We start from the raw sequence: 17,027 nt of genomic DNA on the forward strand, positions 1-17,027 counted from the left end.
AAAAGCAGTGCCTACCAGTGGCAGGTTATATAAGAAACTCAGAAATGGAGGCTGCAAACCTTTCTCTAAAAACTCAGCCACAAGCTCCACTCACTGTTTCCAGAATCAGGAAGAAAAGTCTCATATTAATAAACATTAATGGTATTTTGCTGCATCAAATTCTTAACTTTCGGACTGATTTTATTTCTTTTAGCTAATCATGTAATTCATTCTCACATTTGATCAAATGAATGATCACTACATGTTTATAGGAATTTATAGGACGTCGATAGCTCAAAAGGAAACAGTTCATTTAGAGAAGGAAGAAAACTTTAAAAATTCCTGATGTACAAACTCAGATGGATTTGTCATCATAAAAAGAAGAAATGTTATATGAAATATCAAGGTAAAGCAAGCAGGGACTTCCCCAGTGGTCCAGCGGTTAGGACTCCACACTTCCACTGCAGGGGGGGGAACAGGTTCGACCCCCGGTCAGGGAACTAAGATCCCGCATGCCATTCGGTGGAGACAAAAAAAAAAAAAAAAAAGAAGAAGAGAAAGATAAAGCAAGCAGCTCTTATGGAATTTAAAAATATAATTACAAAATTCACTAGAAAGGCTGAAGGTAAGGAGAGCAATCACCTAGATGATAGACTAAAACTAAAGAAAAAGGAGCCATCAGGGAGGTCCAAGGTTTAGCCAATTACAACTTTAGAAAACAGAAAACACAGTGGAGGAAATCATTAAAGAAATAATGAAAGACCAGTTCTCTGAGATCAATAAAAACCACCAGCTTTGAGGCTGAAGCACTTTCCCTCTTATTTTTTAAGTGAAAAATGGAATTCAAGCCCAAGAGTCCAGCTTCCTGTACCAACGCCTGCCTCTGCCGTGCAGTGAGAGACCCTCCAGGGAAGGAAGCACCACTGTCCAGGGCAGAGGGGTTAAAGCCATCACCGCGAGTAGTGCCAGGCCAATAGATCAAGGAGTCCTGGTGGAAGTTAAAGTATTTATTGATGTGTTTAAACTCTGTACATTCTCCACAGAGCAGATTAAGGAGTTTGTAGGTGAAGTTTATCTGTGCATAGTGGGAAGAGACACGGATGGGGTAAAGGGGAGGAAGAAGAAAAAAAAACAGTCGCAGGGAAATAGAAAAAAAATACACCTCAGGTTACCAGAACCTTTAGAATTAAAAAAAAAAAAGGGAAAAGAAGCAGCTGTGAGCGTCAACATCAACTATACAAGCATCACAAAGACTCATGTGAAGGAAACAAAATCTTCAAAGCTTTCCATGGGGTCTGCAGATCATTCTGTGTACAGCCTGGAGCATCCACCTTCCGGAGAAAAGCAAACCTCCCGCATCCTCCCCAGGATGCCGGCCACCTCCTCCTGCTGTCTTCTCTCAGTGAACGGTGGGGACGGTGGAGACCAGTGCCTTCGGAGGGGGTGGGAAATGCCCAAGAAGGAAAACAGCACATCTGGACATTACTCGGGAGAGCAGCGAGCGGTCCGAAGCTACGGCGACGCAACGGCGGACAGTGGAAGCACGTCAGGTACAAACTACAGGCTACTTTCTGTGGAAGAGCTGGATTCAGAAGGAACGCAGTAGTGGCCCTAATCTGTACACACGAGGCTCGCTGAAAGACGCTGGAGCTCAAATGCTTGCTTCGAGCGCCTCCTTGGTGACAGGACTTGTGTGGAGACACCCAGGTACCCAGTGGTGGGCGCACCAGACTTCCAAGAAACTGGTCCTTCAAAGGAATTTTGAGAGGGGGATCGTGATGTATTTTAAGGATCAGTTACGGCTCCTTATTTCAGTTAGCTTCTCAGCAACTATCTGAAAGCTCATTTAAAGCTTTAAATGAGGAATACTGTCTCTTCTTTTTTTAAAATAAAACCCAGGACAGTGAGCCATAAAGAGCTGATTGACACAATGCGGCCGGAACAAACGGCCTGCATGTAGCACGTACAGTCTATCATTGAAAATCAACATCTTCCATTTCTACAGAGAGCATGTGTGAGACAATACGATAGAAGTGGGACTCCTGATTAATTTAAAAAAGAAAACTACATCAGTCAAATATCTGTAATAGATAATTTTTTCACTTAAGGTTTATATATCATATATTGTTATATTAACATTTTTTCACCCATTTAAAAAGAATGGAAATTGTGATTCTACAGTAGTACTTTATAGTCTTAATGATCCAGGAGGTCCGAGTGTAAGATGAAATCCTCTGAAGTAGCTGTCGGTCAGTCGTAGGTCCAAACCTCTGGACATCTGCCGCCCGCCTCACCCCCCACTCCAGCCGGGTGTCGTGCTTCACCTGCTTAAATCTGCATCTGCTCCAGGTATTTGTAGGTTGGGTTTTCGTAACCATGATTCTGCATTTTGTTCAGGTGACGCTCTTCTGGGGTGAGCATTGGGTCGACCTGCAGGAAGAAAGACGGGGGTTATCGCGTGAGCCCAAGAGAACTTCCCAGGGCATCAGCAGACCTGAGCTGTACGATCCCCGGGGACCACGGGGTGGACCAAACAAGAGCAGGCGGTGAGGACCCAGGAGGAGGAAAGAGAAAAGAAGAGGGTCAGAGAGGCTAGGCTGCTTGCTGAAAGCTGGAGTCCACACTGGAGAAAACAGTGAGCTGAATCTCCCAGCACCACAGTGACAAGTCTCAGCTCTGCCGCTTCTCTGCGGGGCAGCCTCAGCGAGGGCCAAGGAGAAGGACCAGATGACCTCGGGTCCCCTCCAGCCCTGGAACACCACAACTAGGCCAGTGTGCAGCAGGAGGTGAAGCCGGATAACTAAGACACACGCATGTGCATTCATTTCCCCCAGCAGATTCTATTCTTTATTGTATTCATTTTCTAGAATCAAGACACTGTGGACATTCCCACCACTCACCAAAAACAAGTGGTAAGTAAGCAGTTCTAATCACAAATGAGCAGAAGATGGAAGAGAAACAGCCTTGTCTGGCTCTTTCCGAACTTCCTGTTGCTTTTCTCCCCATTGAAAAAGAAGAGTGCTATTCCTATTTCATATTTTTAAGAATCAATTCACTACATTGCCATTGTTGCCTGAACTGTCATATACCTGGTTTTCTCCTTATAAAACACGTCAAAAAAAAGCAAACTCATAACAAAGAAAGAAAGAAACAGTATCAGCAGTCCTTCATTCTCAAACATCTATAACGCACCTGAAAAAAAGGGAAACACTAAGGAAACAACCTGAGAAAACAGTGTTCACACTGTGCAGCATAAAATGCTCCTGTGCTTTCCTCGCATTCACGGTCGAAGCCCAAATTAATGTTAAGAGTTGGCAGCAGCTCCTGTGACGGGATCAGCTTGACTCAGCTGAGGCTGACTTCCGAGACGTGACCTAATGATCCAGGGAGTCGTCTAACTGACGCGCAGCCCCTGACGAGACGCTCGGATTCCGCAAGCCCCCCGACGGCTCACCTCCACGATCCCATGGCTGATGGTGCCGTACTGCCTCTTCCTCAGCATCACCAGGCTGATGACGATGACCGTGGCGATGGCCACCGCAATGACCAGCAGACCGATGAGGGCGCTGCTGCTCAGACTGAAGTCCTCCCGCAGGGGCCCCACGGATTCCTAACGTAACGAAGCAGACGTGCGACAAGGTGTGAGAGACGACAAGCAGCGGGGGAGGCTGTGAGCCTCCGGTCGTGCCTCCAAAAACCCAAGGGGGCACCCGGACCCTGCCGTCCAGGTCGCCATCCAGGTGGGGGGAGTCCCCACCTTTTGCAATCTCCATGGAGATTCGAACTTGAGCTTTCTTATCCGAAAGCACAGGGGAAATGGGGGACGAGGGACCTTTGATAGCTTAAGACAGCGCAAGGTGCTCCCAGGAGGGAGAGAAAACGGCCGAGGCTGGTGTGGGACCTGCCATCAGGTTTTGGAGCAGGACACATACCGGCCCCTCCTCGAGGCCTCCAACTCTCTCGGCGTTGAGAATCATTTCCTTCACGTCCAGGGTCTCGTCAATGACCTGAAACGGAGGCAGGGGGGTGGGGGGAGAATGTCACCAACTGGGAGGGAGGGCAAATTTAGTGTGTTAAGTGTAACTGCTTCTCGTGCCCTCCATTTACCATTTGGTGGAGGGAAGCAGACGCCTGATGGACACCCACTCACCCATCAGCTCTGTGCCATTCACCTAAGTCCGCTCACCAAACCCCTGAACAAAGGAGCAGGTGTGGGCGCAAAACTACTGTACAGCGGTTGGTCTTTTAAGGGTTGTCACCTGCGTTTTCCTTTAGGTAACCCTTGTGGAGATATTTCAGCACAGATTACCAAGCAGCCACGTTTAAATATCCAATTCAGTTAAAGATAATCCAGAAATGTAAGTGATAAAAATGCTAGATGAATAATTAATAGGTGGTATAAACCTCAGGCAGTGTAAGAACCAAATTCAACTCTATTCCTTTTTCAAGTTATTAAATCTCTACTCATTTGAAATGGCCTCTCATATTTTATTCATACCTTTAGTTGCAAATATATTTTCCACTGTATAGCAAGAGATGAGCTACTGCTGAAAAATAATTCTTTATTCACACCCAGACTCTGAACAATACAGCGCATCTGTGGGAGCAGTCAGAGCCTGCCCATCTGCTAGCCTATGGAAACGGACACGTGGAGGTCCATCTGGGAAGCATCTAGAACAATGCGACTCACTCTAATTATTCTCAAAGTTAACACGGGCACAGAGCAGGGAGAAACGGCTCACCATATTTTCATCCACTTTCTTCTTACTGTTAATCACTTTCTCCTCGGCCCCGATCAGTCCTCCTTCCTGCTCTCCCAGTGCAGATCCTGCGTGGAGAGAGCACACCTGAGTTTCCTGGGATAGGCTGACCTCACGCCAACCTCAAAGAAGCAGCAAACTCCCTCCTGAGGGCCAGGGAGCCCTCACCAGATGCCCCCTCCCCTTTCTCGATATGCTACTTGTTCCCATTTGGGAGGATGCGCTGCGCTCCACAGGGGTGAGTGACGCAGGACCAATGGGTGTCATGGAGGAGGAGAGAGTGTTGTGCTCACTTTGCAAGCCTTCAGGAGAGAATACTTTTTGTACTATAAACAGAAGCTGGATCCAAAGGCATTCCAGCATCAAAAAACTCGTGACCCACCCTGTGATATCACCAAGCACCCACTACCCCTCAACTCACTCCTTTGACACTTCCTCTGAGTGGAAGAACTGTCACACCAGCAGCGAACCTGCATGCCTGCCTCAAGCACCATCTTTTACGCCACAGGCAATTCTTTCTGCCTGAAATACCCTCCCTGACCTTATATCCTTCCTATTTGTTCTTCAAGCTGCAGCTCTTTTTGGGAGACATTCCCAGGTTATAGTACTTAGAGTCACTGTTTGTAATTATTGATTTTCTTCTGTGTCTCTCACTAGGATGTTACCCTCCCGGGGCTTATCAGACCAGAATGAACAGGAAGGAAGCATTCCCTACATGGGGAGAATTCTAACACGGAGGTGGGTGGTACCTTTCCATAAACAGGGCAAGAATGGCCACAGTCTCTTGTCAAGGTCAGACATTGCCTGGGCCGGCATCACCTGTGCGCGGCGCTCCTGATGACAGTGCTCAAAGGCGCAGCACAAACCCAGGGAGAGGAAAAGTGAGGCGCAATCTTCTCTATTTTTAGCCCCAAAGCATGTGACTTCTAGCTCTCCTACCAGTGTCTCGTTAATAATATTATATACAGTGCTACCTAGACGCCTGTGATTTGAACCTTTTATAAATAGATCAACCTGGCGGCATACTCGGCATTCTACGGTGACCACCCGTAAGTGAGTAAGATGCCGACACGAGTATTTGCAAAGCACTGCTGTCCCAGGCTGCCAGAGGCCCAGCCGCAGCAAGGCTCTCCGGCTCACGGCCAGACTCGTGCTGGACCCAGAGCCGCTAGTAACCGCACTGCAGCTGCTGCACCCCCAGGCCAGCTAACACTTAACTCATTAGAATGCAGCCAGAAACGAGGCAGCCTTTTCTCCAGAGCTTTCATTTTAAAGAAGAGCTTCCCAACCTGATTCTAGGGTGAGTTAAACCAGGGCCGGCTTTTGTAGTCTCAAAATGCCAATGAAGCAGCAACACTGCATTTCCGCTATTTGAGGAAGGGACTCTCTCTCGGCAGGATGCTCACGACCAAGCCGAATAAACTCTAACTCTGCACTCTTTCCATCTCTCTCTCTCCTCCACCTCAGAATTTCAAAGGTCATAAGGCAGGATCCTATTTCAAAAATAATGTGGCACTGAGCCAACGAATTTAAAGTCCTACTACCCGTGCTCAGACTCTCCTAACACTGTTCTTGGTGGTACAACCCTCATGCTGCTTTAACGCCGACCAAAAGCACTTTGGTTTTATAGAATGAATAAACAAGGGAATTTAACAGACCAAAAGTTAATGTTTAAACTATTCCAACGAATAACAGTTGAAGCATAAGGACAAGTTAAACTTTTACAAAATTCAACTTCACCTAAACATATCCAAGATGTGTCGCCCAGAGGAACGTCCACACAGCGATGAAGAGGCGTATCCAAGGAGCATAAAACAAAGCACGTGCACACGAGTGACTTGTGCAGGCAGCTCACAACCCTGTGTTCTGAGAAGCAGCACACACACCACTGCCAAACCCTCAGCCGGGCACGGCACGAGGCAGCCCGGTCAGTCCGAGAACGTGTGCCCTTGTTCACGATGACCCTGGAGGATGGACTGGCCCCCGCTCCCCCGCCCCCGGAAATGCGGCAACGTTACCGCAGTCTGTGAAACAGGAACACCACGGGCTCTGAAAACAGAGGAAGCCGAGTTCAGATTCTGGTTCCTCCACTTCCTAAGCTCATGACTGAACTCTGAGGCTGCTCCAACTGCCTTATCTAGCAAAGAGAGCTAATCACCCTACCTCCAGTGTGTTCAGTGGGTTAAACGAGATCAAGTGTGCAAGCCTGCAGCCTGTGCTCACACGCAGCTAACGTCATCTGAAAAGTGGAGACTCGTTACAGCAAGAGTTCACTTGTCTCAACCCGTTTCATCCATCAGCTTCTACTATGTTCTGAGGGACGCTACATCTCGGGGGACATGAGACAGCTGGAAACAGACACTCGGGCATGGACAAAAGGCAGAGGACAGCTAAGAAGAAAGGGAAAAGATGTATGTGGGAGCAGCAGAGAAAAAGAGGTAACATAAAATGGCTCTCCACCCGACCATAAGCATGTTTTCATTTGTCCTAGGAATTTGCAACCAACCTGTTTAAGCTGGGTATACTTTTAAGGTCTACCCAGCTTAAAAGGATTTATGAAGGCTCTACTTTGGTTACTCTGTATGCCTCTGTACTCTCTGGACATCCAGAAGGGCAGCTCAGGACGGCCACCGGGTAAGCAAATCCACGGACACCGGGTTCTGGGTGCCGGAAGTCAGGCTCCTCTGGTCCTCCCACAGCCATGTCTGAAGGCATGAGGCGGAAAGCATCAGGTGGTGGAATGGAACGGAGCGTGAGACTTCCGGGCAAGTGAAAGGAATGAAGGTCTTAGGGGGTACATCTTTGACAAAACCAACCTGTTTTCATTGGGTGATACACTTCCGGCTGAGTGTCTAGCAGAAAGGAAAGCAACAAAAACAAAACAGCACAAGAGGAGATTAAGAAAAAAATCCCTTCTTTCAAAATTCCTACCTTTGACTTGACTTTCTCTATAACGTGAACAAAAGCATACTCTTCCTTACAAACTGGGCCTGAGCTGCCCCACAAGCAAACGGCGGTAAGAGCTACAGCACATGACTGCAAGGAAGGGAGAGGAGGCAGGCGGTCTTGGGTCTTTTGGGGGAACTTCTGTGAGATTCCCAAATTATTTAGCTTAGCCCCAATTTATTTTTCTTAGAAAACAACAAAAACACAAGTCAGCACTGGTTGTGGTTTTCTGAGAAGGAGACAAGGTCCCAGTTCACAAATGTCCAAGCGAGACGCGCCCCCATGCCAACAAGCTGAGGAGGTAGGGCCACCCTGCGGCCCCGTGGGTGGGGTCTGAAAGAGCAGGCTTAGGGAGTGAGCGGGCGCCTCGCGATGAATCTGGCTCCCTCCTCGGATCCTCTTTTACTATCAGAGGGTCAACTGTACTGAGTCGGTACCTCTGAGAGAGCTGGTTTGGAAGGAAGGCACTTCTGTTAGGGTCTGGAGGCCAAGCCGGACGCCCCCTTCCTCGGGCCTCCGTAGCAGCACCACCGGGATCTGCCTAGGACTCAGGACCGCATCAACTCAGGCTCAAATCCTTACTCTCTACCTACAAGCTACGTGACCTGGGCAGACACTTAACCTCTTTAAACCTTGGATCCCCAAATGGGGAACACACCCAGTCCCTACCTCAGAGGGTTATTGTGAGGATAACAGTATAAACGAGAGCGTCCACGCACAGTGCTTAGCCGAGGCTGGCGTACTCTACAGCGGTGGCCGCTACTTCTATCCACACCACCATCAGCCACAACGGCAGCCCGCAAATAAACAGAAACTGATTCCACACCCTGACCACAGGGCCTGGGCTCGGCAGCCTGTCTAGTTCTCGTGCAGGCCCACAGCTTTTTTTTTAATTTATTTTTGGCTGCGTTGGGTCTTTGTTGTTGCGCGCGGGATTTCTCTAGTTGCGGCGAGCGGGGGCTACTCTTCTTTGCGGTGCGCGGGCTTCTCATTGCGGTGGCTTCTCTTGTTGCAGAGCAGGGGCTCTAGGTGCGCGGGCTTCAGTAGTTGCAGGGCATGGGCTCAGTAGTTGTGGCTCGCGGGCTCTAGAGCGCAGGCTCAGTAGTTGTGGCGCACGGGCTTAGTTGCTCCGCGTCATGTGGGATCTTCCCGGACCGGGGCTCAAACCTGTGTCCCCTGCACTGGCAGGCAGATTCTTAACCACTGTGCCACCAGGGAAGTCCCCAGACCCACAGCTCTGAGAGATCCCTACAGACGTCGAGAACCGGCAGGGCATGGAAGAACGCACGCCTGCGCAGGAGGAGGCAGAGGGCCAGCTTCTCAGCCCGCCTCGCACTCGAGTGGGTCAGGTCACCTCTGCAGCCCCCCATCACCTACCTCCCGAGACTGTTAGGAAAAGATAATGACAGCCTAGAACACGAAAGTGCTACTTAAGCTGCAAAGGGGCTTCCACGTGGAAGGCCTCACACACTGGAGGCAGCTGATGGGACCAGGACAAACAGTGGGCTTTAGGCAAACTGTCCATAAAATGGGAGAAACATCACAAACCTCCCGACGTTACCGAAGGCTCCCCACTCGGTGCCTGCACGCGGCAGGTGCTCGGTGATTCCCGGCCCCTCCCTGCTCGACCTGCACCAGGAACACAGTCTCCCCAGCACGAGCCTGTCCCAGATCTGACTTCAATTTTCTAACTGCATTCTTCCCCGCCCCCTGGCCCCCGCTGCCAAGCTGGGCTGTTACCGCACACGCACCTTCGTTCTCAGGCAGGGACGGGAAGGGATGGAGGGGGTGGAACGGCAGGACCTCGTCGCTCTCCTCTGAGCTCACCCGCACGTCCACGGGGGTCTCTGAGATGGAGGCGGTGAACTGGTCCATGTCTGCTCGCTGTTCTTGAAGCAGCTCATCTGACAAAGACAGACACGCAGGAGCCAGCTTTTCAGAAGGATCTGGTTTCTAGGCACAGGATAGCCTGCATGGGGCTAATTCGTGTCATTAAGGGTGGGATGTGAGCTCTGCCTAAAGGGGCGTCTCACCAGCTCGCGACACAGGCCACGCACGACCCCCTCCTCTCTCCTGAGGGTGTGCTCCCTGACCCTGCTGACTGCAGAACCTTGGCGCTGGGAACCCCATGGCTGCATCCTGGGCCCCCCCCCCCCCTCCTCGATCAACTCCCTCTGGGTAAGTTGTTTCCTCCTACGGCAGTTTTAAATACCATCCACGGATCGTGACTCCCAAACCTGTATCTTGCACCTGCATCCCCGACCTCTGGTTCATCCACCTGGTAGCCTACTGCACACCTCTACTTAATGTCTGAGGACAATTTCTATTTTAACAGGTAAAGAGAATGCAGCACCTGAGCAAAACGTAGCCTCACCACCCACTCAGCTGCTCACAGGGGAAAAGTGCAGAGCCAATGCTTTTCTTTCTCTCAACCCCCTGCCCTGTCCAGCCCATCAGCGCATCCTGTTCAGCCTTCCTCTGAAACATATCCTCAGGACCACTCATATCTCCATCTCCTCCATTCCCATCTCTGTGCACTCAGCCATCCCCTCTCTCCTGGATTTTTACAACTGCTTCCTGGGTGGTTTCCAATTTTCATCAACTCTCAACATAGAAGTCTAGTAACTGTTTTTTAAAGTTCGCATTTTTAAAAAACATATTCCAGATCTAGTCACCTGCTGGTTTAAAGCCCTCGAAGGGCTTTCAATTATCCTAGAATAAAATCCAAACTCCTTGAGTATCCAAAATCTCTCTATTCAAACGTCAGGCTCTGCAGTGGTCGCTTCCTGTGCTCAGTGTTTCCCCCCTGGGGTTGCTGTGTGGAGGGCGCCTCCTTATCATTCGGATCTCAGGTTTCCCCCAAGGGAGCCTGACCACCAGGCACCCTCCCCGTCCCACCCCAGTTTCACCTCTGGCACAGCACCCATCCCCACGGACACTCGTTTTCCTGACCGTTCCCTCCTCCTAAAATGTGGGCTCCAGGAGGTCTGTCTACTGGTGCGCATTTTACTCTGTGCCACACAGTAGACACAACGAACGTTTGTTGGATAAATGAAGAAGAGAAAGACCAGAAGAGGGAGAAGAAGTGAGAATGTGAATAAACAGATGTCTTAAAATACGCCAGCAGTTAAGGGGGAAAGGGTAACGGGAGACTCGCTCAGTCCCTTGCAAATTCACACCCTAGATTTTTCTTCCGGTAACAGAGCGGAGGTCAATGAAACTCAAGGCTCTGTGGCTCCCAGCCAGGGCTTGACGCTGCCACGTGAGCCCCAGGCTTCTGAGCCCGTGGCACGCTAATGCCCAGCTCCGTGGCCTCGCTTGTCCTGTTTCTCTCATCTGGCACCGCCATCACTCCTGAGCACAACCCCGCCTGACCTTGATGCGAACAGTCAGCACCCACCAATTTCCTCTTGGATTTCTTGGGCCACGTAAGGTACTTTGTAGAGCAGAGAAAGGCTCTGGTTCCTTCTTTCTTCAATCACGTGGAGATGTGTCATCACCTGCAAGCACAGGATGGGGGAGAGGCCTCGTCACCAGAACAGCCGGGCCAGCCTGACACCCATACTCTTCTGCAAAGACCTATGTTCTCTACAGAGTCCAGCAAAGCAGCTGGGCAGGGGGGCAGTATGAATCCTCCCCGTGTTTACTGGCCAGCGTAGTGCAAGAATGTGTGTATTACCTCTCGGTGATCTCAGGATTTATCCAGAGAGTGCTCCAAGTTAAGGGAAATTTTTAAAATTTCCTTAGCCAAGTATTGATTGGTTTTCACAGGAGGCACTCGCTAACTGTACTATAAGAAAAGAACCCAAATTTGTACAATGCCAGACACTCAGTAAGGTCCTTCTGAGTGAAAGAGGAAATGAGTTGGTCAATTTTTACCACTGGTCAGACAAGAAGAGGTAACAAGGGAATGAAATCACTGGTTAAAACGTAGATTTGAGGGGTGAGACCATTCATGGATTTTGCTTAGTGAAGCAGTTGCCTGAAATGATTATCACAGTGAGCATCAGAACTAGTTTATTCCTACTTAACTAAATTAGCTATTCCTTCAAAACTGCACACTGGGGCTTCCCTGGTGGTGCAGTGGTTGAGAGTCCGCCTGCCGATGCAGGGGACGTGGGTTCGTGCCCCGGTCCGGGAAGATCCCACATGCCGCGGAGCGGCTGGGCCCGTGAGCCATGGCCGCTGAGCCTGCGCGTCCAGGGCCTGTGCTCTGCAACGGGAGAGGCCACAGCAGGGAGAGGCCCGTGTACCGCAAAAAAAAACCAACAAAAAAACAAAAAGACTGCACACTGAAGTATAAATAAACCTGATTTTTATGGGGTGATAAGGAAGGCATATCTACCATCTGTCTTACATAGCTCACTGCCTTTTCTGAATGCAGAAGTTCCAAGGTTGTTCATCCAAAAAAAAAAAAGAAAAAAAGTCATTAAAGTGGTCACTGAATTTAATTAAAAAATATTTTTTTGTCACTGAATTTGAGAGGTTTTCAGGGTGGAAATGAAAGGAGATTTGGACTACATCCACCCCAATGACACTGTGAAGCACGTGGCTGTACATCACACAGGATCCTCAGGAAGGCTAATCCCACTGGGCTACACCTGCAGCCACTGAGCTCTTCCTAAAGAGGGCGCTCTGAGCCAATGGATTAATTATGTGGGCTTGAAGCCATTAACATGAAGGGTCAAAATGAAAAAAAGTTAAATGGAAAGATGCTTTTATTGTAGATCGATGTCTCTCTGACCTATAAAAGCAAAGATGAAAGCAATTTAATTTTATACTTGCCGTTCTTTCAATCAAGTAAATTGATGGGAAAGCACCAGAGTGAGTGCTTTGGAGAAAAAATACAAGTAGAAACGGAACGGTGAGCTCCCCAGTCTCAGCAGTGGTGACACTGCCATATGTCAGAGGAATTAAGGAGCCTGGCAGAGGACGGTTCCTACCCACGAGGACAAGACCACAGGGTGGGATGCTGGGCGCCAGGGTCTTTGGAGGGCCGCCTGGAGCTGCAGTGTGGGGCAGGAGGCAGCAGCACATCACTCACACCTCCAATCGAGTGCACACGTTCTAAGAGGCTCAACATATTTGGGGTTTTCAAGAGTTTACATAACAGGACAGGGAACAGGCCAAAAGCTAGTGTAATCCAGCGGCCTGTTCCCTGTCCTGTTATGTAAACTATTGAAAACCCCAAATAATTCTGCCCCAGAATTAAGGGCTCCGAGCAGACAGTAAACATCACACAGTAAAGATGCTCCGCCTCCCAGGGCACTCAGGTGGTACCCTGATCCTGGCTCACAGGTTAATTGAACACACTGATCAAGGTCTCACCTTTCCTTCTATTCTCACCATACAAAACAGGCTCTTTTTCTATAAAGTACTACATAATAGTCTAGATTTTCTACAAAAAAAAAAAATTGAAAAAAGATTATATTTTTAAATTTTAACTTTATTAATTTTTTTTTGGCCATGCCATGCGGCCTGTGGGATCTCAGTTCCTCGAACGGGATTGAACCTGTGCCTCCTGCACTGGAAGCGTGAAGTCTTAATCACTGGACCGCCAGGGAAGACCTACGTTTAAAAAAAAAAAAAAAATCGGGTAGACCTGAAAAATTCTAACCCCTGTCAGGATGTAAGCTTTTCCCACCTGAGCTTCCGGGGAATCTACCCGAGGTCCGCTGGCCTTTCCTCCTCTTCTACTCCATCCAGTTTCAAACAGAGCCTTAGCTCCAGGCCCCCAGCAGAGGCCCCGGGGGTCCCCAGACCCATGCCCTTCCCACTCTTTAGGACACTGAGTTCTTTCATTCCCTGAACACCCAGCTGCTAATGTAGGCTCCGTATGTTTAAGGACAATTCTTCTCCATCTTCACAGTTAACATAATTAATTTCACACAACTGTAAGCTGCTCAAGGGCACACAGGATTCAACTATGTGTGGTGAGATGCTGGAGCAGAACTGGGCAGCAGATGGGGCCGTAGGGGAGCCCCCCAGGGCTTCTGGGAAGTTCCCCTACAATCACACCACAGGAGCAACAGGAGGCAGGAGGGGACAGGTTCCCAGCCTGTGCACGCTGCGTCCCCACAAAGCAGCACAGGGCTGGGTTTCAAATATGGGAGGAAATAGAGTAAGATCAGTTATGGCATCACAAGGCCCTCTAGGAAAACTAACAGGCAGACTGTTCTAAAGGAAGCTAGCGGTCTTGGAGGCAAGTTCATTTCTATGAATACAAGACAGTAAAACTCAAGTTAATACATGGTCAAAACAAAAATTAGAAAAGTAGGTCCAGAAACAAACCTCTATAGATGACTGCAAAGACCAGTAGGACGCAGCAGGCGACAAAACCCAGGGATGTAAAGTGTCTAAACACAAAAACTATACTGTACAAAAGAGACCAATTTTTAAGATGTGCTTGCCTAGAAAGAGATTTCAAATATTAATTCTGGTGGGAACCTCAGCTAGAAATAAACTGATATAAAAATGATCTCTTCAATATAATCATGCATTCCTAAACCTTCAAGAACAGTTTAAGTAGGGCATACTTAATATTAAAAAGTATGGAAAAGATATTTTTTAAATAGTACCTTTGCAAAAACCAACTCTTGTACCTACTGTCTTTGGAAATTCAAAATCATTTCCTGAGGACTAAAAACAGTAAGCGCGACCATCGGTGCTGCCCGACCACCGGTCAGAGCGGTCTCTCCTCTGTCTGGTGTACCTGGGACTTCATCTGGGCCGCCTTTTCGGGGTCGACAGCCAGCACGTGCTGGTAATGACGGATGGTGTGGAGGCGATCTTTGTTCTCAGCCCGGACGTAGCGCCGCAAGGCTTGGAGAATGCGATGGGGCTACAAGAGAGAACAGTGGTTTTCACGTCCAGAGACTAGGGAACTGAAAACAGGCAGGAAAATGAAGCTTTAAAAACTCACTAAGAAAGTCAGCCTCAGCGAGGCCCAGGAATGAAAGCTGTACCTTTAAGAGCTTTCAGTTACCAAGTGACAAGAAGCTACCCTTCTAAGTAGCAAAAGCTAAGTTCCACAGTTATAGTGGCTCCTCAACAGACAGCATTTTCCAAAATCGCTAGCCCACCGTCTTCCTCCAATCTGTCTGTCCCCTTTCCTGAGCTCAGCGCCTGCCACCATAACTACAAGCACAGGGTGACCTGTGTCACCCAGAAGACTTTACTTGCTTAAGGAGGCTACAAATACCCTCCTTTTCGATCCTCTCTGTCCCCCAGAACAAGGCAAGTTAGAGCTAAGGGATAAAGTTTGACACCACTGGCAGATAAGAGCCGCGATATAAATTAACTTATCATCTTATTTGGAATAGAACTGGTTCAAAAGCCTTTGCCCATGGAAGATGTGCTTTTATTCTTTGAAAGTAAGGCTACTATAAAAATGCAATGACTGGGGAACTACCAACCAACACCCTGATGTTCTTGCTTTTCCAGTGAAAGCCGTGTCCACACCACAGGCGGCCCACGGGCCCTCAAGCGCGATGTGAGCTCACACCGGTTCTACACACGCTACTTCAGCGATTCTCACCCGTGGAGGGTCGGACTGCAGGGCCGCCAGGTAGTTCTCCAGCGCCACCCGGCGGCGGTCGTTGAGCATGGCCTCCACCCGTGCCAGGTGCGTCTCCACCAGCTGCTGCTTCTCGCTGGCCGCTTCCTTCTCCAGGGCCTTCACCATGGCTTGGAAGTGCTAAACCAGAAAGCAGGAACCACGTCGAGTCAACGCACCTGCGGGCATCTACACTCACGGTGTCAGACCCCACTCTGTGCCTCTCCGCGCCCAGCGCCCCGGCACAGAGTCGTGTGGAGCGGGGTGAGGTCGTAAAACACCTCCTCTGACTTCCGTCTGGACACTTACAGGTGACCCTTGAACATCGCAGGGGTTAAGGGCACCGATCCTCCCCGCGGTCCAAGATCCCAGTGTAACTTACAGTCGGGCCTCTGTACACGTGGTTCCGCACCCACGGATTCAGCCAACCGCCCACGTGCGGTGCTGTGGCCTTTACCGTTGAGAACAATCTGCGTGTAGGGGGACCCACGCGATTCAAACCCCTGTGGTTCAAGGGCCGACTGTACTTCCCCATCTAACGCCAGCATGTATGTCTGGGCACGGGATGGGACCCTCAGCATCTCCCTAACTGAAATCCCTGGCACGCAAGCCCAGGCCTGGCCTCTCCGTGTGCACGAGGAAAGGAAGGCCGTCCTTCCCTCACTGCAGCAAGGCGCCCCCAGACCACAGTCCTGTCCTGTGGCAGGTGAGGCCGAGCCATTCACACCAAGTCCTGAAGGGCGAGCTCCCTGCGGGGTGCCTGGCCAGGTCTGCAGGCAGGTTGAAGGCTGCCGAGCTAAAGTTCCCTGCATGGGGTGCACTGGCTGTGTGGAAATTAACATTCGCGGATTCTCTAGGTTACTGATAAAAAAGCAAAGGTGAGCCGATAAAATAGCAACATCATGAGAAGAGAGGCTTCAGCTAAACATAAACACAAGCTGACTTAAGATGTAACTAGTTCTATGAATCCCAAATCAATCCTGTAAATTCCTGTCAACAACCTCCTCTAGTCAAAGGGAGGCAGCTGCTGTGAGTCTGATTACATTCTTAAATCCAAAGTTAAGATAAACTGATAGAGAGATTTATTTTCTGCCTTTTGACTTTTCAATAAGTCTGCAAAAAAAAAGCATTCGGTACTGCAGTACTGCCGGAAAACAAGGCACAGCCTACGAAGGAAGATGCCCGAGGACTTTCGCCGGGAAAGCAGAGTAAACACAGCCGAGCTAAGGTCACTTCCAGGCATGAGTGAGGTGTGCTCTGCTCCGAGCTTCCGTTTCCCTCCACCGTAGGTGAGCAATTCCAGAGAACGCCAGTTGGTAGGTGAAAAACAAAGCAGGCCAGTGAAAATTTCCTCGTAACATAAGCGCTCAACCAAAAGGGGGGGTCAAACTCTAACTTGTGGGGACTCCGGCTCCGACCATACCCCAAAGGGTCAGCCTGGGAGCCCCTCTCTGGAGGACACGTCTCACCTGAATGAGAGTCTGCCTCTCTGCTTTGGGGAGGTTCTTGGCTTGAAGTTCAGCCTCTTCCCATTCCTTCTTCACCTGGAGCAAAGGTCAAAGCCACTATAACCAGAATAATCTCTGAAACAATTCCCCCATTTTCTAAAAATACTGCCACGCCCTGAATGTAATGTGGAAAAGTGCACAAGGAAATCACATCCCACAAACTCGTGAGCTCAGGGTTTGTCCCAGAACTGCTGCCTCAGAAGATGCAGGGCGTCAGCTCTCGTACCGACTTCTCAGAACTGATGTGGTTAAAACAGAGTAACAAGCATTTCCCAGCAT

The 17,027-nt window shown here is 49.5% G+C and overlaps 1 protein-coding gene across 6 annotated transcripts in view; it reads right to left on the reverse strand.

Annotated features, from left to right (window-relative positions):
• Positions 1-971: 971 nt before the first annotated feature.
• Positions 972-17,027, reverse strand: part of APLP2 (amyloid beta precursor like protein 2) — a 71,874-nt gene continuing 55,818 nt past the window's right edge. For 2 of the 6 annotated variants that reach the window (XM_027092904.1, XM_027092900.1), the window contains 10 exons: positions 16,710-16,784; positions 15,223-15,381; positions 14,398-14,526; positions 11,086-11,185; positions 9,437-9,589; positions 7,556-7,591; positions 4,722-4,807; positions 3,912-3,986; positions 3,434-3,589; positions 972-2,409 (listed from right to left, as the gene is read on the reverse strand). In XM_027092904.1, coding sequence (XP_026948705.1) covers positions 2,308-2,409; positions 3,434-3,589; positions 3,912-3,986; positions 4,722-4,807; positions 7,556-7,591; positions 9,437-9,589; positions 11,086-11,185; positions 14,398-14,526; positions 15,223-15,381; positions 16,710-16,784 — 1,071 coding nt within the window. In that variant the 3' untranslated portion in view covers positions 972-2,307. The remainder of the gene's footprint in view (positions 2,410-3,433; positions 3,590-3,911; positions 3,987-4,721; positions 4,808-7,555; positions 7,592-9,436; positions 9,590-11,085; positions 11,186-14,397; positions 14,527-15,222; positions 15,382-16,709; positions 16,785-17,027) is intronic. The other 4 variants (XM_027092905.1, XM_027092902.1, XM_027092901.1 and 1 more) reach the window with 3 other exon arrangements.

The sequence above is a fragment of the Aethalodelphis obliquidens genome, unplaced genomic scaffold, assembly GCF_003676395.1.
Source record: "Aethalodelphis obliquidens isolate GAN/ISIS:26980383/991018 unplaced genomic scaffold, ASM367639v1 scaffold82, whole genome shotgun sequence".
NCBI lineage: Eukaryota > Metazoa > Chordata > Mammalia > Artiodactyla > Delphinidae > Aethalodelphis > Aethalodelphis obliquidens.